Source organism: Narcine bancroftii, chromosome 4 (assembly GCF_036971445.1).
Source record: "Narcine bancroftii isolate sNarBan1 chromosome 4, sNarBan1.hap1, whole genome shotgun sequence".
Classification (NCBI taxonomy): domain Eukaryota; kingdom Metazoa; phylum Chordata; class Chondrichthyes; order Torpediniformes; family Narcinidae; genus Narcine; species Narcine bancroftii.
This window is the reverse complement of record NC_091472.1, coordinates 11974920-11996714: the sequence shown is the minus strand read 5'-3', so window position 1 is coordinate 11996714 and position 21795 is coordinate 11974920. Positions and strand designations below refer to the sequence as shown.

The 21795-nt window shown below is 43.0% G+C and overlaps 2 protein-coding genes across 3 annotated transcripts in view; one reads left to right on the top strand and one right to left on the bottom strand.

Moving 5' to 3' along the window:
- Nucleotides 1–7727: 7727 nt before the first annotated feature.
- cox20 (cytochrome c oxidase assembly factor COX20) lies at nt 7728–17148 on the bottom strand. 2 transcript variants are annotated; one of them, XM_069930761.1, is made up of 4 exons: nt 16900–17024; nt 13390–13504; nt 10954–11017; nt 7728–8363 (listed from the first exon to the last, which is right to left on the bottom strand). In XM_069930761.1, the coding sequence occupies exons 1-4, from the start codon at nt 16939–16941 to the stop codon at nt 8210–8212; spliced, it is 375 nt and encodes a 124-aa protein (XP_069786862.1). In that variant the 5' UTR covers nt 16942–17024; the 3' UTR covers nt 7728–8209. The 2 variants fall into 2 exon arrangements, with proteins under 2 accessions (XP_069786862.1, XP_069786861.1); XM_069930760.1 differs by lacking the exon at nt 10954–11017 and having other exon boundaries at nt 16900–17148.
- Nucleotides 17149–18553: 1405 nt separating this feature from the next.
- The window catches only part of LOC138760321 (tetraspanin-33-like), a 118849-nt gene continuing 115607 nt past the window's right edge, over nt 18554–21795 (top strand). The window contains exon 1 of the mRNA XM_069930759.1: nt 18554–18895. The gene's annotated coding sequence lies outside the window, so the exon portion shown is untranslated. The remainder of the gene's footprint in view (nt 18896–21795) is intronic.

Genomic DNA, 21795 nt, shown 5'->3' with positions numbered 1-21795 from the left:
CCACAGCAAACAATTATTTTTCAAAATGTTATCCTGTTTAAATATCCATAGTGATCAAGCCTCCACATCTACAAATAGATCCGATGTAGTTCAGTTTCAAATGACTGGCCCAATCTTGTCATTATAACTCCCTTATTCGAGATATTGTGGTAAAGTACTGGTGGGCATGGATTTGTCAGTAGATGGGCAGAAATCTGTTACTGCACAAAACAGGTATGTTATGGGTGTACAGATATAGATTTCACTGACTACTTTTAAGTATTGACTGATTTTTCCTCTGGGAGATATTGAGGTTGTTGGCACAGTGAATGGAGAAATGGGAATGCTAGAATTGATACCCTTTCAACACCCCATGTCTATATTTGATTGCATAATGATTAAAATAAAACAATAAGTGCATCTCAGAATTGGTTTTGAATGTGAATTAAACTGCAAAATAAATGCACTACTGACCAGGAAAATAAGTGTGCTTTGACTCTTATTGAAGTGGGGTCCAAATGTATTGTGGCACTAAACAACATATGGTTTTGAATAAATTTTGAAAATAAGAGTTTTTCCTGTTAATTGGGTTGCAAACTGCTCACCATTTTTGGTCAGTTTCAACATAATGGACCAAATTGCCAATCAAGTGCTATAAATATTTAATGATTACTGTCTTCAAAATGACATTAAAGATCTTAATAATGTTTTATTTAAACCTTTCAAATCACAGTTGCTGCACTTTTTGTTTTATATCCCTGGAAATAACTGGTTTGTAATTTCAATTGCTAATTTTCTGACATTACTAAAACGGAGACTAGAGGAGAGATGGAACATGCCCCTGATACTTTGCATAACGATTTCAATGAGATTTGATCATAATCCACATATTTGCCCAAAAAAAACATGCAATTCCTGCTTAAGAATTAAATAAAAACGTGTGGAGGTTGGATTTGGAAAGGAATTGGGGACGATGACTGAAAAATTGTCCTGAGGAAAAAAAATTTCTACACATTTTAAAAATATCATAAATGCATCAAAACCTATAATGAATGATTAATAGAGATGTATCTGCCCATCATTTCAAGCTCAGGATTTGATTCTGCAGAATGAAACTATACAGGAGGTAGGGTTAGTGTAGCAATTACAGCCACTTGAGTTTGAATCTGATGCTGTCTGTAAGGCGATGGTCCATTCTCCCCCTGTCTGCATGGGTTTTGTCCATGTGCTCTGGTTTCCTCCCACCCTTCAAACGTACCAGGGTTGTATGTCAATTGGGCAGCACAAGTTCATGGGCCAAAAGGGCCTGTTACAAGGCTGTAGGGCTAAATAAATACAGTCATTCTCTGTGACTGGTTTTATGAAAGGATCACTTGCCTGATAGCCTTGCAAATCTTTTTTATTAACCATTAGGTAGTACACAACTGATCACACAGACAGTTTTATGCCTCTAATTCCCAACTGTCCTGCCAAGTGATATGGTTTCTGAGCATCGTATGCATCTTTCAATACCATCAATGATCAACAAGTTCCAAAACTTGGGCCTTTGCAGCTGAATCCTTGAGTAACGAGGTAGTGAACAGGAGGAAGGCAGATCAGCTAATTGAGCAATGTCACAATAGCCTTGCATTCAATGTTTGCAAAACCAAGGAATGATTGTGAACTTAAGGAAGGGGATATCAGGAGAATGCAAACCAGTCCTCACCGAGGGGTCAATGGTGGAAAGGGTCAAGAGGTTCAAGTTCCTGGATGTCAACATCTTTGAGGATCTACTCTGGGGCCTCCATGCTGATGCCGTGATGAAGGTTCACCAGCAGCTATACTTTGAGGAGATTGGGATACCACCAAAGACTTGTACATTTCTACAGGTGGAGAGCATTCTGACTGGTTGCATCACTGTCTAGCATGTAGGTGTTAATGCACAGGACAAGAAAAAAAAACTCCAGAGTTATGAACTCTGCCTGTACTGTCATGGGCATCAGTTTCCATTCCATTGAGGACATTTACAGCCTCTAACCTCAAAGAAGGACCCTCACCACCCAGGCCATGCCATCTTTACACTGCTACCATCGGGAAGGAGGTACCAGAGCCCACAGACGAACACCCAGCAGCAAAAGGACAGCTTCTTCCCCTCTGCCATCAGATTTCAGAACTTAAAATGAACCCACGGACACTACCTCACTTTCTCTTTTTTGCATTAATTTATTTTTAAATGTAATTTTATAGCAATATTAGCACTCTAATGCCACAAAAACTGATTCTGAATTCATCAACCCACTTGAGGGAGCAAAATTATCTATTAGCATTGAATAAATTTCTTGCAACAACTCTAAATGTGGCAACATGTAAAAATAACAATATGTGATAGAGGTTGGCAGTGAACCTTTCAGACAGGCTGGTCACTGACAAGCCTACTGGCACCCACCACTGATTGGCTTATATTTCTTTCACTCCCTTTGGGATCACTGCTTATACTTGGCTGATGTGGCCATTGTCTAACTGGATGAGATTGAAGGTTTTTTTTTAATCATATACACAAGTACAATGTAAAGATGCCCCAAAATTAAAGCATGGTACAGTAGACCCTTTGGCCCACAATGTTGTGCTGACCTATCCCAGCATCATTTTAACCCTTCCCTCAACCTCACAGCCCACAACACTCCCTCCCCCCATTTTTCTTACATCCAGGTGCTTATTGAACCAGCCTCCTCCACCACTCCCAGCAGTGATTTCCAGCCACCCAACCCTCTCAAGTGTAAAAAAAATAATTTTAACATCTCCCCTAAACTTTCATCCACTCACCTCAAATAAATGTCTTATGGTATTGACCTTGACACCCTGGTAAAAAGGAGTTGGCTGTCCACTCTATTTATGCCTCTAAATCTTATATTGTCTCTCATCCTCTTGCAGTAATTGTGTACCTCTTTGGCTGCAGCAAGCAAGAAACAGTAACTCCTATATATCAAATTACCACAAGGGGCCCAGACTGAAAAAAAGAGATAAATATAAAAGGATAGATAAATATTCACAGTTGCATTTAGTACAAGATCTGGTGTCCTGGAATAGTTGATGGTTAGCAAGGAGGTAGAGGAGCCTGACAGCTGTAGGATAACAGCTTTTTGAATTAGGTGTGCTAGACTTCAGGCTTCTGTATCTTCTACCTGGAGGTAGCAGTGAGAAAAAGTTTGGACCAGGGTGGTGGTAGAGGGGACACAGAAACTAGCCTTTTCAGCCCACCTCATCCATGCCAACCAAGATACTGATCCACACTAATCCCATTTACCTCCCCGAAGAGCCTTTGAAACTTTGTTGCTCCTGCCTCCACCACTTTTTATGGTGGTTTATTCTAGATATTCACCCTCTATGTGGGGAAACTAGGACCTTGGGTTGCTTCCTTCTCACCTTAAAGCTATACCTTCTAGTTCTAGACTCTTCCTGTCCTGGGCAAAAAAAACCCATCGAGGATATAAGTCGGGAGGTTATGTTGCAGTTGTACAAGATGTCGGTGATAATGTCTTCAATTTTGGTCACCGTGCTGCAGGAAATGTGTCATCAAGCAGGAGAGGGTGCAGAGATTTCCCGGAATGTTGCCGGGACACAGGGACCTGAGCTATAGCGAGAAGTTGAGCAGACTAGGGCTTTATTCCTTGGAGCACAGGAGGATGAGGAGTGATTTTATAGAAGTGTTCAAAATCATGAGCGGACTATAATCAGGTGAACGCAGAGAGTCTTTTGCCCAGAGTAAGGGAATCCGTAGCCAGAGGTCTAAGGTGAGGGAGGGAGGTGGGTGTCTGGAACAGGCTGTCGGAGGAGGTGATTGAGGCAATGTTCGAGAAAAATTTGGATATTTAGAAGGATATTAACCAAACACAAGCAGGTGGGACTAGTGTGTCATTGAGGGCAAGTTGGCCAAAGGCTGTTTCCATGCTGTATGTCTATTCATTCTATCAATATACCCTCATAATTTTATAAACTTCCAGATATCAGAAGTGGGATTTGAGAGGATGCTGAAGGCAAACTCAATGTCACCAAGACCAAGGAGCTGACTAGATGTTAAGAAAGGAAAATGATTCAGTGATTATTGGGGGAATCGACCTGTTATGCTAATGCCAACATGAAGAAAGCATTTCAGCGCCTCTACTTCAGAAACCTTCAGTTTCCAACGTTCCAATGAGAATAAGTACAGTCTATCCTCCATTCCAGGCAAGACACTGGTAAATCTCTCCCTTTCTACTACATCCTTCCTCCAGGGTGGCAACCAGCACTACACAGTACTCCAAATGTAATCTACCCAGTGTTTTGTGTATGATCGGCCAACTCAAGTGCTCAATGACTTGGCCTCTGAAGGCAAGGATACCAAATGTCTTTTTCATTACCCTACCACCCATGTTGCTACTTTCAGGGAATAATGGACTTACTCCCCAAGGTCTCTCTGTGCATCAAAGTCACTGACAATTACTTTAAAGGTCCTACCAGAATTTGACCTCCCAAAGTGCTTCATCTCACACTTGTCTGGCATTTTCATCCAAGTCATTTACATTTTACAAAGGTCCACAAACCAGTCTCTATGGTACACCGTTTGCCCCAGATTTCTTGCACCTTAACTTTCTCGACCAGCCTACCAAGCTATGCAGGACTTGTCAAAAGCCTTACTGAAGTCCATATAAACCACACCCATAGCTCTGCTTACCTCCTCAAAAAAACTCAGATTTCTGAGAGTCCATTTCTCCTTCACAAAACCATTCTGATAACCTGTCCCCCAGAATCTTCTCCAACAACTTCCTTACTACTGACACAAGGGTCACCATCCTAGTTTCCAGGTGTAAACGTATGTCAATGTAATATATTGTATTCACACATCAACCCTAGACTAACATGTTTAAGGTCTGTTGAGCATTTCTAATCATTCCCCGAGTGCCTGGCGCATTCTAAAATAGGGGTATTCCAGAAGAGTTTTTTAAATGACAAAGGATTGAATATTGTTGTCATCAAATGTGGAGGCTCTCTGGTGCAATGATGACAAGGAATGGGGTTTTGGGAATGGCACTGGTCCCACTGGAATTGCAGAATCATCCTCTGGAAAATAACAAAGGGCCGTTAGTCCAAAGACATTGAATTCTGGGAATTCAAATGATTACTTTATCAGATACCTGGGTCTTTCCTTTCAGTGATACTGCTAATATACATGAAGTTGTAAATTTCTGGGAAATATTCAGATTGCGAATGACTTCATACTGAAAATAGAACCAAAGAGAGACTGGTGAAGGCTTATCACATAGATTATTTCACATTCTATGGTAGTTGGAAGGTTTGACTGGTGTTAACAGGTAATTATTAAAAGTGGGACAAAACACAAAAGTCTTCAGACTCTATGGATGAAGTAAAGACACAATGATGGAGAGACTCAGCAGGTCAAACAGTGTACTTGATGTAGCAAAGATACAGAACCAAAGTTTCAGGCTTGAGCCTTCAAGGTATGACAAATGTGGACAGGCGCACAAACAAAATGGAGGGGGGGGGGTGGGGGGAAAGGAAAAACATACATACAAGGGAGGAGCACAGTCCCACAGGCAGGAGGTAATAGTTGGATAGGGGAAGGTTGCCACACCAGCAAACGAGGGAGGAGGGATGGCACTGTGAATGGAGAGGGAAAGGCGTGGAGAGCTAAAGGGAAAGGGAAGAAGAGAGTGGTCTAACAGAAACCGGTGAAATCACTGTTAATGCCATCCAGTTGGAGAGCACCCAGATGGAAAACTAAGTGTTGCTCCTCCAATTTGCAGGTAGTCTGCGGGGGTCAGTATAGGAGGCCATGGAGAGATATGTCAGCATGGAAGTTGGGCGTAAAATTGAAGTGGTTGGCCACTGGGAGTTGCTAGTCACTAATACAGACAGAGCAAATGTGTACCAGAGGACCCAAGCCTTCAGGTCTCCAACTCCAGATTTTTCTTCAGCGTTTACTCCCAAAGCCTTTCCCGTGATCGGGTATAGCCACAAGGCAGTAGAGGTTTGAAATCAGAGTTTTCCCTCTCCCATGTGAGTTACCATCTGTGGTTAATGAGCCCCATCTACCTAGAGCAACTGGTTTCAAGGTGCCAGTGGCCCACCTTTGCCCCTTCTCCTGTCAGTGAGAACAGCTCTGCTGATCACAAGAACTATGTCACAGGTGAAGGCCAGGAGTTGGACTTGGTTGTCAGAGGCTGTTTGAGACGCTCGCCATGAAGAGGATTTGTGCAGCAGTGGGAGCCTTTCCCCACTACCTTCGGCCATGACAATCTTAAGGGACTGTCCTTTATAGAGCAAAGGTACAAATGCATAACCAACGTTTTGGACTGGAGTACCTTTATCAAGGTATGGAAAAATGTCAGCATGAGTCCAAATAAATGAGTGGGGGGAGGGGGCAGTGTGAGGGAGGCATGGTTGCAAAGGTAGGCGGTAATAGGTAAATCTGTTCAATACACAGAGAAAGGTCCCAAGCCTTCCTCTCACATCAGCCATTTCAAATGAGGATTTACATTACATCTCCTGGGAAAGCGAGGGTAACATTTCCAGCTGGTTTGAGCTCTACCTCTTGAAGCAGTAACATCATGAGAGTTACTCCACTCTCCAAGGATGGCTGAGCAGGTGTTGGTGGCGAAGAATTCTCACACACAATTATTTTCCAGCCAACCACAGAACCCAGCCAACCTTGAGAATCTCTCCTGCCTCAGCTGAACTGATGCAAATTGTCCCCAACACAAAACAGCCCCAATAGAAGTGAAGAACTGAGTAAATACAACTGTTTGAACACAGGGAAGCTTCAAACTGGAGCTGGGTAACTTGGAAGTTTGAGGGTTTGAAGATAAAACACAAGAGCAGAAAGAGCGAGTCAAATAACCAACCAACCCTCCATATTCAAAAGCAAAACATAAGGCATCCAAGACAAATTAGATATTATTCCAAACAGAGGATTTTACATGTATATTGCTTTTTTTAAATTTTGAAATAAATTACTTGAGTAAGTAGGCATGTTTGATCTAGGAAATTAGGAAAAGAATGCATTTAAGCCATTAGCAAAAATTACAAGCAATAGCAGGTGCAAACAATAATTTTAAATTGAAGAGTGATCTTTTTTTAAACTGAACCACGATATGTGAGAATATAGATAAAGCCGAAGGGTGGAAAGTTTTAGGGAAACAACAGGGATAAGATTTTTTTTTAAATTTGATTTATTTATCAATTTATTTATTGCACAGAGTTGTGGGTGCTTGGAATGCCTTGCTGGGGTGGTGGTGGAGGCTATGAGACAAACACATGGATGAAAGAAGAGGGTAACAAGGTAGGAAGGGTTTCGTTATTAAAAAAATTTTGGTGGCAATATACAAGTTGGCACAACATCGAGGGGCGAAGGACCCTGCTGTAGTGTTCCATGTTCGATGAACCTTGGCGTCCATCTCTGCATCCCTTCTGTCTATCTACATTCAGTTCCATGAATCTTACAGAACATACAAAATGATTTTCTCATCAAAATATACGTAAATCTCAAGGACAGTTTTAAACATATGAAGCGGCTCGGATTTGTGGAAAGTAGAGAAGTCTGGTAAGGCGGTTGAAGGCAGGAAGAACTGCGACAGGACCACCGCAGTCAAGAAACAGAGCGTAGGTGAACCAGCACCTCATTAATACCACAAAAAAGTGGAGGATCACCACACAAATCTTGTGTCGGTATACGTTAATTACACAAGTTATAGGAAAGGTACAGGAGGACCAAAGTCTTTAAATCATTGTATTTCAATATCTTATACAGTAGATTTCAATGTTTTTTTCACCCAAGGAAGACCAAGCCAAAAATAATCAAGTTGTTGAAATGAAGAGTCGAAACAAATCCCAATGTTCAAATTTCCATTATCAGCCCCCAGTGGAAGCACAAAGCCAATAAAAAACCAAACTGCAATTGTTGAACACCTGAAATAAGGACAGAAACTCAGCAGGTCAGGCAGCGTTTGCTTTCCCTCTTCCTACTTTTCTGTTTCTAATCTGCTCCTTGCCTAAATAAAGCAGAAGTCCAACTCCTTGCAACTGAAGCAGCCTAACAGACATTGTCCACAGTGTGATCCTTGCACTGGGAATTTCTTGTATTTTAGAAAACCATCTCGGGAAAATATTTAGGCATCATCAAGCATTGGAGTTATCAAGGTGTGAAATGGAATCCTTCATAAAAAACATTTGCACTGAGCTCCCAGGATACACTGATCTATGGGTTGTCGGTTTGTTTTTCTCTGCTGCTTCTATCTGCCATTTTTGCTGGATCCATTTTGGTTCCTTCATACATGACTTGATTTCTCATGCCCTCCTGCACTATTCGATGTTGGATTCTCAGCTTTGCATTCTGGTACCTGCAGAACATCCTGGAAAAGATTTAAGAATTTTTAAAATGTTTTAGTCCCTCAAAACCATATTCGTGAAACTCAAAATCATTGACTGGTCTGCCACACTAAACATCTTTGGGTTACCATTCATCAGAACATCAGCTGAAGCAACCAGATAAATCACGAGCAAGTCAGACGTTGGGCCACGTTACACTGAGCAAAGCCTTTCGGTTGACACAAAAACTGGCAGAGATGCAGACAGTGAGGAAGGTTGTGCAAAGATCCAGCTTGGGTACAGATCAGTGGTTCTCAACCTTTATCCCCGCCACCCCCCCACTCACATACCACCTTAAGTAATCCCTTACTAATCGCAGAGTACCTATGGCATCCATTTGTATGGGATGGTATGGTGCAGACAGTATGTGGCAAATGTTATCGTTGCACATAAAAGCTTCAAATTCTGCTGATACCAATTGCGGGCCGTTGTCAGAGACGAGTTCAATGGGTAATCCATATTATGCAAAAACTCCTCTGAGTTTTTCAATGGCCTGACCTGCAGTCGTTTTTTAAATGCAGATTACAATGGCTATTTCGAGTAGAAATGTCATATTCCAAAGGGTATACCAAGTAGGCAGAGGTTGAAGGAAAGAATGAGAAAGTTTAAAGGATATTTGTGACAAAAGCTTTTTAAAAAAAATACATAAACACAGCAGTAGGTGTTTGGAGCAGAACACCAGGGGAGGCGGCAGACAATAGCAATGTCTGAAAGACATTTAGACAGATGTTTAAACTGGCAAATGTCAGAGGAATACAGAACATGTGCAGACAGATAGGACAAGTTAATTTCGCACCATGATGGGTCGAAGGGCCTGTTCCTTTGTTGTACACTTCTAAGTTTCATCCAGGACAAAGCAGCCAGCTCAATTGGCATCCCATTCACCACCCTAAGCATTCATCCACTGGTGCACAATGTAAGGTACTGCAGATAATCGCAAACACTACTGTCAATATCTCAAACCCCCAATCCTCTTCCACCAAAAAGGTCTGGGGCAATATCTGCATGCAGGTTCCCTTTGAATCACAAGCCATCCTGACTCACCAGTAACACTGTGTCTAACTACTGAAAACCCCCTACAGCATTTTGGGTATCTCTTCATCAGCTAGGCTATAGGCTTAAGTACCTCATTCAGCACCAACTTCTCAAAGGCAATGAAGGATGTGCAACATAGGGTGATCTTATCAATGATGCCCAAACCCTCAGAAATGAATATCCAAATAAAAGACCTTTGCAACTGTTTCACAATGTATTCAGGTTATGCCAAAGCAGACACAAGCCCATTTGTAATGAATAACCTCAGTCACTCAGCTCACACAGAATCAACAGTTGGCAAGTGGAAAGGATTTGGACAATTGATACCAATCCCTCTCAAGAAAAACTTTAGCAAGAGAGCCAAATTTTACAAAACTTTTACATCCCTTCTTTCCCTGCAGTTAACATGCTACACAATTCTGTAATCATTTTCCAGTACAGCAGTCAAATAAACAGACAAAAGCTTGGAGGTAATAGTATTTGGAGCATGCCACCTTGTGTTTTGGGACGCTAAGGGGCGCCTCAGTGCTTGGCTAGCCCAAGACATTCATCCCCGGGGACCTGAGAAGCTACACGTACATTTTTGTGCAGCAGGGGGTGCACCAAGGCCCTTAAAGCAGCCATACGAGGGGCCCTACCGGGTGGTCAGGCATAACAGGGTCACATGTGTGTTGGACATTGGTGGGAAGGAGAAAACATTTACTATTGACCGCCTCAAACCACCACATTTGGACACCAGCCATCTGATCAACCCATCAGCCCCATGCTGCAGAGGCAGGCCACCCAAAACCAAGGACAGCGCCCGGATCGCCAGTTCTGGGAAGGGGAGTGGGGGGAGGGGGGGGTGGGGTTAGTCATGTGGCAGTCCACAGCAGCCAAAACACAAAATGGTGTCTGAACACGGAAATCCTGCAAGGGCCATGCCGACTAAATTGGCCTTCTTCACGAGCTGCCAGCCACACAGCGAGAAACAGCGAGCACCGACGGGAACACCGGCCTATCTACGGCCGGCAAGCCAGTGACATCATTTCTGCAGGAAGCAGCGTAACAGTCAGGCCCCGCAGGCCTATATAAAGGCAGGGCAAACCGTCAATAAAGTTAGTAACGAATGTATTCACCTCGTGTCAATCTTACTTTCACGCTCTGCCGTAGCAAGCGTTACAGACCATTCTTTTTCTACCACTGATGATGTTTGACCTGCTGAGTTCCTCCAGCAGTTTGCTCAGGGTTGTAAGCATGCATTAAATTGATCTCTAGTTAGCTAAAGGGTGAGAGTAAGCCAACACCATCCCCCCTCACTAAGTTTAATGAAGCACACACTGCCTCACCACAACAAATAATAGTGAAAGGACAAAACTGGAAGGTACAGGCGACAGCACAATGCCCAAAGCAAAAAAGAACAGTGAAAGATTACTCAAATGAAAACAACCTCCAAAATTTCAGAGAAAAAATGTCAGGACGGGAACACAAATCAAAGGGGAAACTTGCAATCAGGAAGCAAAAAAAATATTTTCGGGATGAGAAGGCAATCAAACTCACCAAGTTCCCAAAGTGGTGAGTAGGAAACTTCCCACCCCAAAGTCAAAAGATCTCTTTATTCTGCCTACAAAGAGAGGGAAGGCAAGATTAGTGCAAAATAAAAGGGTTCAGCTTTTCCAAATTTCTCCAGATCTATGTGCCCCGAGCTACACCTGTCTTTTTGTGTGATACAAGTGATAGTTTCAGTCTATTCAGGCTCATTTACCCAGCTCTTTTTTCAGAAGATCAATGATTGCACTAGTCTTGCTTCCAGCACATACCAAACTCCAAAACATCAACAACTTTGCAGCCACTTTCCTTTATGCGATTCATCTCTAATTCTTCCTTTCTTTTTTCTGGATTTCTCTTTCTCCATCTTGGGAATGGCTGGTCACAAACTCCCACAACTGCCTTAATTTTGCTACCTCCCTGCCTGCACTATGCAAGGATTCAATTACATTCTCTCAGTTCTAGTCTCATTTGCTCTGATATTCACAGACTCCTCTGAAGCATCTCCTTGATTTGTGACTTTCCCTTTACCAACGTGGAGAGAGCTTATGTTGCCTGGATATACTGATCATAGAATTTCCTTGGAACTTGCCGACCACCCCACCAATCTCGCTTTCAATGCATCATTTTTCGCAATTCCCATCAGCTCCCAAAGGATTCCATCACCAGACAGATATTCCCCTCCTCTCCACTCTCAGCATTTCAAAGGATCATTCCCTGGTCTGCTCTTCTGTTCCTGTCCACTACGAGCTATATGATGCTTCCCCATGCAGCCACTATGACAGCTGTCCTTTCACCTCTTCCCTTCCCACCATCCCAGATCCCAATCAGCCTTTCTGAATGAAGCAGAGATTCACCTGCACTATCTCCAACCCAAAGTGATGCATTTGGGGCAGCATGGTAAATGAACTGGTTAGCGCAATGCTGTTACAGCACCAGTAATCAGGACTTGGGTTCGAATCCCACACTGTCTGTAAGGAGTTTGAACGTTCTCCCCGTGTTTGCATGCATTTCCTCCCACTATTCAAAACGTTCCAGGGTTTATAGGTCAATTGGGTGTAATTAGGTGGCATGGTCTTGTGGGCCGAAATGGCCTGTTGCTATGCTCGATGTCTACATTTAAATTTGGTGTTCACAATGTGTTGTCCTCTACACTGGGGACACCAAAAGCAGATTGGGTGATCGACTCACAGAGCACCTGCACTCAGTTCTTGGCAGTGACCATGACCTTCTTCAATATCCCACTCTGACCTGTCTGTGGCTTCCTGCACTGTTAACAACAAGGTCCAATGCAAGCTTGAGGAACAACACCTCATCTTCCTTCTGGACACGTCGCAGCCTGTACAACTCAACATCAAATCCTATAACTTTAGATAACCCATTCTTCTATTTTATAAAAGACTGGTCATTTCAACTAATCATCGAGTTATACAGCACCGAAACATGCCCTTCACCTCAACTCGGCCTTGCCAACCAACTTGTTCATCTGCCCTTGCCCCACTTGCCTGTATGAGACTCATATCCCTCAAAACCTTCTCTTTCCATGAATCTGTCAAAGATTATTTTAATTGTACTTGCTTTTATCACTTTCTTTTGTAGCTTGTTCCATATACCCACCATCCTCTGTGTGAAAAAGATATCCTATGGGTCCCTTTTAAATCTTTCCCCTTAAACCTATGCCCTTAAGTTTTAGACTCCCCTACCCTAGACAGTGACCATTCACCTTATCCTTGCCCCTCATGATTTTGGCCTGGTTATTTTATTTTGAACTACTGGCCTTAACATTAGCAACCCATTACATAGACTTTATCTGCCACATCACCATCACACCCTTTCAGAGATGTTGCCATTGTTCCACTCATCCCCACTGCCTCTGTAACCTAAAACTAACATGCTTTTTCTCTCTTCCTGTTCTGATGAAGCTTCGCAAAGCTGAAACAACTAATTTCGCCCACCCCCCCAACACTAAAAACCCACATTTGCCTTATCAGAAGCCGGAAGCCAGCTTGCTTGTTCACACAGAAGAAATGCTGGGTCAGTGAATCTTTTTACATCGCAAGCCGGATTCCACGAGCAAAAGAGATGGGATGTCACATTTCTTTCCCATTTTGACCTGGCAACAAGGCTTGCCCTTTTAGACTTGCCTCGCTTGGCGGATAAAAGACAGGTCTGAAATGACCCCCCCCCCATCCACGTTTGTCACATTTAATAGGCAAGGCATATTCAAGGTGGATTATACCCAACTTGAAGTATCAGTGTAAAAAGGGTAAATGACTGTTTCTCTGTTCACAGATGCTCCGTGATCTGTTAAGTGTTTACAGCATTTTTTACCTTTATGTCACTCCCAAGATACTTCCCAAGATAGAAGATTTGCTTTGGGATATTTTACCATGTCAAAAATCCTAGAAATAAATTATTTGATATAAAAATATTGTCAAAGATACTTACTTGTTGTCAAGAAGTGCCCAAACCCAGCCACCACAGCCCCGGCTGAGCCATACAGTACCGAGTCTCGGGCACAAGGAACATTTTGCACATCCAAAATACCCAGGAGCTTGAATGACTAAAAGCACAAAACAAGATGTTTTTTACAATTCTTATAACAAAAGGCAGGATATCCAGAGTTTATATAACATTCTTAAAAAGGAATCTATACAGCTATTTATACAGCTCACAACACGAATTACTCTGAAGCATGATGACAGTACCAAAAACAAACTTGGCAGGAACCAAAAACTTTTTAGTGGCTGAGGGTGTAATAGAAACAAAAAGGATTAATTGTTCTTCCTTTTTCTGTACTATGGAATATTTAACAATTTCCAGAAATGTTAGAACAAAGTTCTGTAACATCTTAACTAAAAGACTAATGCAGTATTGCTTCAGAAAGGCACTGCTGGGTAAGATTTTGAATTAGTGTAGTGATTAGCCCAATGCTGTTAGTGAGCCGGGTTCGAATCAGGCGCTGTCTGTAAGGTGTTTGTACATTCTCTATGTCTGCATGGGTTTCCTATGGGTGCTCTGGTTTCCTCCCACCATTCAAAACATATGGGGGCTGAGGGTTAATTAGGGAATTTGGGTGGCATGGCTCATGCACCGGAAGGGCCTGTTACCATGCTGTATGTCTAAATTTAAATTTTAAAAACATTTTTCATCAGCTTTTACTTGGAAAAGACTCTGGAAGCTAAGGAATCAAAGGAAATGAGTTGCAATGTCCTAGAAGAACAAGGGAAGAGATCATAACAGCCTTGGAACATATTAAAGTGGATAAATTCCCCAGGGCCTCATTCCTGCACTTTGTGGGAAACTATGGAAGAAATTGCAGAGCTGAAATATTTAGATCATGGTTGGCCTCAGGAGAAGTGCCAGAAGTCTGGAGGGTGGCTAATATTGGGTCATGATTTAAAAAGGGCAGCAAGGGCAAGCCAGGCAACTACAGGCCAGTGAGCCTGACGACAGGTGATAGGAAAATTACAGTATTTTGATAGTCAATCACTGAGTGCAGGTCGTTAGCATGGCTTCACGTATGGGAGATATGTCTCAGGAATCCAATAAGATAATTTTGAAGAGGCGATGGAGAGGATCGATGAAGGCAGGACAATGAATGTTGTATGTATGGACTTTGCTAAGTCTTTGACAACATTTCACATGGCAAGTTAGATCACCAGCAGAACTGACCCATTCAACTCAAAACTGACTGAGTGGAAGGAGTCAAAAGTGCAGTAGCAGAAGGATGCTCTTTTGATTGGAAGCCTGTGACCTGCCCCAGGAGTCGGTTTTGAGTCCACTACTGTTTGTCATTTATATTAACAATATGGATGGATGTGTAGTTACCATGTTTAGTAAATTTCCAGATGACACCTAAATTGGTGGTGTTTCAGACAGTAAGGACAGATATTTAAGTTTACAACAGGCTCTGAATCAGTTGGGAAGGTGGGCCAAGGAGTGGAAATTTGAATTTAAATGCAACAGCCCAGTTAGCATAGAGGTTAGCAGTGACCCAGGTTCAAAACTGGCAATGTAAGTAATTTGTACATTCGCTCTGAGACCTGCTAAGACGTACAAGGTTGGTGAGTTGATTAATCACATGGGTGTATTTGGGCAGCATGGGCTTGTGCCTCGTGAGCCAGAAAGGCCTGTTACCATGCCATTTCTCTAAATTAATAATAAATTAAGCGCGAGATGTTGGACTTTGGCAAGTCATTCCTGAGCTGCACTTACATGGTGATTGGTTGGGCTCTGAAGAGTGCTGTAGAACAGAGTAGGGGGTGCATAGTTTCATGAAAGTGGTGACTCAGGTGGACAAGGCATTTGGCACATTTACCTTCTTTGAGTAGAGCATACAGTACAAACATTGGGATCTCATAATTCAGCTGTACAATACGTTGGTGAGACCACGATTGGAGTACTGTGTGTAATTCTGGTCATCCAAATTATTATAGCTGATTTGTCATAACTAAATAACCCTTAAATGCCCTATTATTCAAAATTCTAGAACTTTACCTTATTATGCTCATCGGGAACTGCTCTGACTGTCTGTACTGTTGGTGTTAAATCTGGAATTTATTGCCACAGACAGTTGTCGAGACAACGTCATTGGGTGTATTTAAGGCAGATATTGATAGGTTCTTGATGAGCCAGGGCATCAAAGGTTATGGGGGAAGAAGGCCAGGCAGTGAAGGTTGAGAGGGGAAATGGATCAGCACATGATTAAACAGCAGGAAACCTTCAATAGGCTGAATAACCTATTTGAGTTCCTATGTATTATGGTCTTATTGCAAAAAAAATCACTTTTTTTTTGTACTAGAATAACTATTTTTAAAATTTACATTTATTGTCTCTTCTTCATTCAACTGTGCATTAATGTATTATTATTTTAAAGGAAACTACAAAAGCAGCTAAACATAGTACCTGTTAGCTGCAGCAAGTAACTGATGTACATGACAATAAATTCATTATCACAAATCTGACTCAAATCTCTACAATTTAAAAATCCATGCTATATGATTCTGTGAAGACAACGAGGCTGCAGATGCTGGAATCCAGGAACATAGGAAGGATATGATATACTGGCTTTGGAGACGGTCCAGAGGAGGTTTACTAGGTTGATCCCTGGGATGAAGGGGTTGACTTATGATGAAAGATTAAATCGTCTAGGATTGTATTCGCTTGAATTCAGAAGAATGAGAGGAGATCTTATAGAAACATATAGGATTATGAAGGGTATGGATAGGATAGATGTAGGAAGGTTTTTTGAGCTGGCCGGAGAAACTAAAACGAGAGGACACAGTCTCAAGATTCGGGGGAGTAGATTTAGGACAGAGATGAGGAAAAATAGTTTTCCCCAGAGAGTAGTGAATGTTTGGAATTCTCTAACCAAGGAAGTGGTTGAGGCTGCTTCATTAAACATAATTAAAATTCGGTTAGATAAATTTTGACATGATAGAGGAATTAGGGGATATGGGGAGAAGGCAGGTAGGTGGAGTTAGGTCATAAATTAGATCAGCCATGATCGTACTGAATGGCGGAGCAGGCTCGATGGGCCATTTTTGGCCTACACCTGCTCCTACTTCCTATGTTCCTAACTGGTTCCACTAGCTTGTTTTAAATTCTCAAATTATGCCCGTTGGGTTATATCTCTCGTCAAGGCTGATCCCTTTCCAACTAATGTTGGAAACCCTTGAGCAAAATGGAGCTGCGCCTATTGGTCCTCGATTGACGGGGAATCAGAAGGTGCCATTCCCATCCCAAGCCCTTTCCCCCAATAAAAATAGTGTGATCAAAATAATAAACCCTGAAAATGTGAAACACGAGCCAAATGATGGCAACACTCAGCTGGGCCCAGGGTTGGCACTGAGCAGCAGGGCATTCTGACCTTGGCTTGACATTGGAGGTGCCCAGTGCGCACGTGCCTGACCTTTCACCCTTCCGCTCCCGCCAGCCGTTCAATGACGCGTTTACCTTCGGCTTCTCCTTCTCCTCCTCCTCGCTCTCGGCCGGCATCTCCCGTTCCCGCCGCCGGCCCGAAATCCTCCGTCGGCCCTTCTCCTTCAAGCACTCGGGGGTCCGCGCTCAGAAGAGTATCGTCAGCTCCGCGACCGCCTGAAAAAAGAGCACCGGACGCCGGCCTCCCGACGCCATGAACGGAAGTGCCGGTCAGGTAGCAGCGCGCATGCGCGTTCATGGAGTCACCAAGACTTCTGCAAAACACAGAGTGAACGTTCCTTTCCAAAAGTGACTTTAGTTTTTACACGTAAAACGACCAGGAAACTGCTTGAAACCAATGGAAAAAATTGGCCAAACACATTTTTTTTGGAGGCAAATTTTCAGGGGATATGCACCATAGTTTATAGTGTTCACAAGATTGTCCAGCAAAGGGGCACTGATTAAATACCTTGACAAAATGATAGAAATTTGGACGTTCATTATCATCTGATTGTACAAGGACAACTTGACAAAATAGCCACCTCTGGTCCTCGGTGCAAAACACAACCAGACATGACACATGTTCAGACCAACGATACATGTGCAGAAACAAATAGACGTACATCAAAATAAATTTTGTTTAATGAATGCCTCGGATGGTTAGCGTGAACATTTCCTCTGGCCGTTCAGCATCCTCGCCCGCTCCTGTATCTCTTTCCCGACAGGCGCAGTTGAAAGATGCCGTGTGCAGGGTGGAAGGGGGCCCCAATGATTTTGCGTGCCCTCTTCACACAGCGATCCTAGTAGATCACATCAACGGGGTTGAGGGAGACTCCTGTGATCCTCTTTGCCGCTCTGATGGTCCTGTTTATTGATCTCTAATCCAGTTCTCCACAGCAACAGTACCACACTGTGATGCAGCCTGTCAGGGTGCACTTGATGGAACTCCTGTAGGGGTAAACATGATGGTGCCCGGTGGCCTTGCCTGCTTTACTCTTCTCAGGAAGAGCAGTCACTGTTGCTCCTTCCTGACAAGTGAGGAGATATGTGTCCACAAGAGGTCACTTGTGAAGTGGACTCCAAGGAACTTGGTGCCCTCTACCCTCTCCACTACCGAGTTTTTGATGTGGAGTTGAAGGTGGTCATTCTGGTCCTCGTGAAGTCCACGATCATCTCTTCATCTTGTCCACGTTGAGATTCAAGTTGTTTTCCCACCATATTATGAGATTTTCCACCTCATTGTCAACAGACTCGCCAAGGCAAATAGCGCCTTTGGAAGACTACACAAAAGAGTCTGGAAAAACAACCAACTGAAAAACCTCACAAAGATAAGCGTATACAGAGCCGTTGTCATACCCACACTCCTGTTCGGCTCCGAATCATGGGTCCTCTACCGGCACCACCTACGGCTCCTAGAACGCTTCCACCAGCGTTATCTCCGCTCCATCCTCAACATCCATTGGAGCGCTTTCATCCCTAACGTCGAAGTACTCGAGATGGCAGAGGTCGACAGCATCGAGTCCACGCTGCTGAAGATCCAGCTGCGCTGGATGGGTCACGTCTCCAGAATGGAGAACCATCGTCGTCCCAAGATCGTGTTATATGGCGAGCTCTCCACTGGCCACCGTGACAGAGGTGCACCAAAGAAAAGGTACAAGGACTGCCTAAAGAAATCTCTTGGTGCCTGCCACATTGACCACCGCCAGTGGGCTGATAACGCCTCAAACCGTGCATCTTGGCGCCTCACAGTTTGGCGGGCAGCAACCTCCTTTGAAGAAGACCGCAGAGCCCACCTCACTGACAACACCCAACCCCAACCCACCAATTTTCCCCTGCAACCGCTGCAACCGCATCTGCCTGTCCCGCATCGGACTTGTCAGCCACAAACGAGCCTGCAGCTGACGTGGACTTTTTACCCCCTCCATAAATCTTCGTCCGCGAAGCCAAGCCAAAGATAGTTGTTGCACTGAATACTGAACATTGAACAAGATTATTATTAACTTAAATGTAGACATGGTCCATTTTTCTTCAGGTAAGGATATCAGACATGTCCACCAGTGTTTCAAGTTTGGTCTTTCCAGAGTCCTATTATAATTGTAGTAAGATATCTCTATTCTTATACTGATACCCTTTTGTTTAAAAAAAGGCTTTCTTAAATGCCTGTTGCAACTGAGTGATTTTGGTACAAGATATCAATTTGTTAGGCTGCAATTGGAGTATTGTGTGCAGGTCTGGACATCATTCTGTAGGGAGGATGTGAGGATGCAGAAAAGATTCACAGGAATTTTTTTCCCCACGGAATGTTGCCTCAATTGGAGGGTTTTAGTTATAAGAAGAGATTGGATAGACTGAGTCTTGTTTCTCTGGAGATCAGAAGGCTGAGTGATAGCCTTTATAAAAGTTTGAGAGAACGTAGATAGGGTAGATAGTCACGAAGTAAAACTTAGATGTAGGTTGAAGGTGAAAGAGAAATTGAAAGAAGATCTGAGGGACCTGTTTTCACACTGGGTAGTGTGCATATGTTACAAGTTACCAAAAGAGCGGGGAGAGGCTTTTACAGTCATTCTGCTTAAATTATATTTGGATAATACATGTACATTTTTTTTAGCGAGATTTAGAGATCTTGACCAAACACAAATAAATAGAATTAGAGTAGATAAACATCATAGCGTGGACAAGTTGGGCCAAAGGAATCCATTCTCACAACTTGAAAATCCTTAACGTGACTGTTTTTGTCCCAAAGTAGATAATGTCACATTTTCCACTTTATGCTCCATCTGCTTTTTATGTTTGCTGATTCATTTATCTAATTGGTATGCCTTTGAAGCTTCTTTGGATCCTCATTACCACTCACATTCCCAATTCATTGCATGTCAACAACAAACGTAATTTTACATTTATCCCTGATGTCAAATCATTAATATAGATTATGAATGTTTGGTGCAGACAGAATTTCTGGCTTAATCTTAATATCTCTCATGGCCCTACATAAATATATGAAATACTCAATTTCTTCATCATTAAGATTGAACCAAGAGTTCAATTGCTTCTGCTATATCTTCTGCTTCACTTATCTATATCACTAAGTTTTCCTCAACTCACTCCCAAATTCTACACTTGAACCCACCTGAAATCAAGGATTGTTGTTGCACTGAGAAGATCCCTTAACCTATTAGTCCACCTGCTGGTTTGCCTCCCATCTTCCACCAAACTTAACTCAGCTAGTACTCTACTACAGTACCAGTGGAGAAGTATGGTCAAGGGAAACGGTGGAGCGCCTTCAGGACTGCTTTGAATTGGTGGACTGGATTGTATTCAAGGACTCATCCTGAAACTTGAATTAATATGCCACCTGCTGTCACCCACTTTATCAAGACCTGTGTGGATGAGTGTGTGTCCACATGCACATGCCTTGAAGTCATGGGTGAATCAAAAGATTCACAACATGCTGAGGGTAAGGAAGCTGGTGTTTAAAACCAGTGATCCAGATCTCTACAGGAAGCCCAGGTATGACCTGTGGAAGGCTATCTCAGCAGTAAAGAGGCAATTCCAAGAGACGCTAGAGACAGAGTTAGATACTCAGCAGCTATGGCAGGGATTGCTAGCCATTACCTTGTATAAGGTGAGGCTGAACACCATAAATGGCTGTGACCACGCGATGAGTTGAACACCTATTATGTTCACTTTGAAAAGCTGATCTGAACAGTACCAACGTGAATCCCTGCAGAAGCTGATGACCCTGTGATATCTGTCTCTGAGGCCAACATCAGAGCATCCTTCAAGAGGATGAACCTTCGCAAGGCGTCATGACCTAATGGCATACCTGGCAGAATACTGAAAGTCTGTTCTAACCAACTAGCTGGAGTGCTTACGGACATTTTCAATCGCTCATTGATGCAGTCGGAGGTTCCCACCCGCTACTAAAGGGCATTAATCATTAATCTGCCCAAGAAGAGTAGACTGAGCTGCTTCAGTGATTATTGCTTAGTAGCGCTCACATCGACTGTGATTAAATACTTTGAGAGGTTGGTTAAGGCCAGAATTAACTCATACCTAAGTAAAGATCTGGATCACTGCAATTCACTTACAACCATAATTGCTGCACCACAGATGAAATCTCACTGGCTCTCCACTCTGCTCTGGATCACCTAGACAACAGCAACACGTACTCTTCATCAATGACAGCTCAGCTTTCAACACTATCATTCCCTCAATACTGGCCAACAAGCACCAAAACCTGGACCTCTGCACCTCATTCTGCTTGGATCTTGACTTCTTCATTGGATGACCACAGTCCGAATGAATTGGAAACAATATCTTCTCCTCACTGACAATCGACACAGGTGCACCTCAAGGATGCGTGCTTAGCCCACTGCTCTACGTGCTCTACACTCATGGCTTTGTGGCTGGGCACGATTCAAATGCCTCTTCTAATTTGTCAATGACACCACTGTCATCGGCAGAATCACAGACAACGACGAAAAAGCGTACAGGAGTGACATGAGCTATTTGAGTGGTGTCACAACAACTTTGCTCTCAACTTTAGCAAAACCAAGGAACTGATTGTGGACTTCAGGAGGGGGAAATCATGAGAACTCGAATCAATTCTCCTCAAGGAGTCAGCAGTGGAACAAACATTACCTAAGTTGATGGAAGGAGAAGAAAAGAAAAGAATGGACTCAGTAGAATTTCTGGTGTATTTTTGTTGAATGACAACATTGTCTAACTGAATTAATGCAACCTAGATTGTATACCTAAAATGGATGAGAGGGGGGGGGGTGGGGGGGTGGCTTGGGAGGAGGGAGGGGGGAGGGAGAAAAAGTCACTGTAAATGTGTGGAAAAGAAAAAGTGTGTATCATGGCTATTGTGATTTATGGTGTGAAAAATAAAAAATTAAAAAAAAAAGATGCAAGATAAGGAACATGATGAAA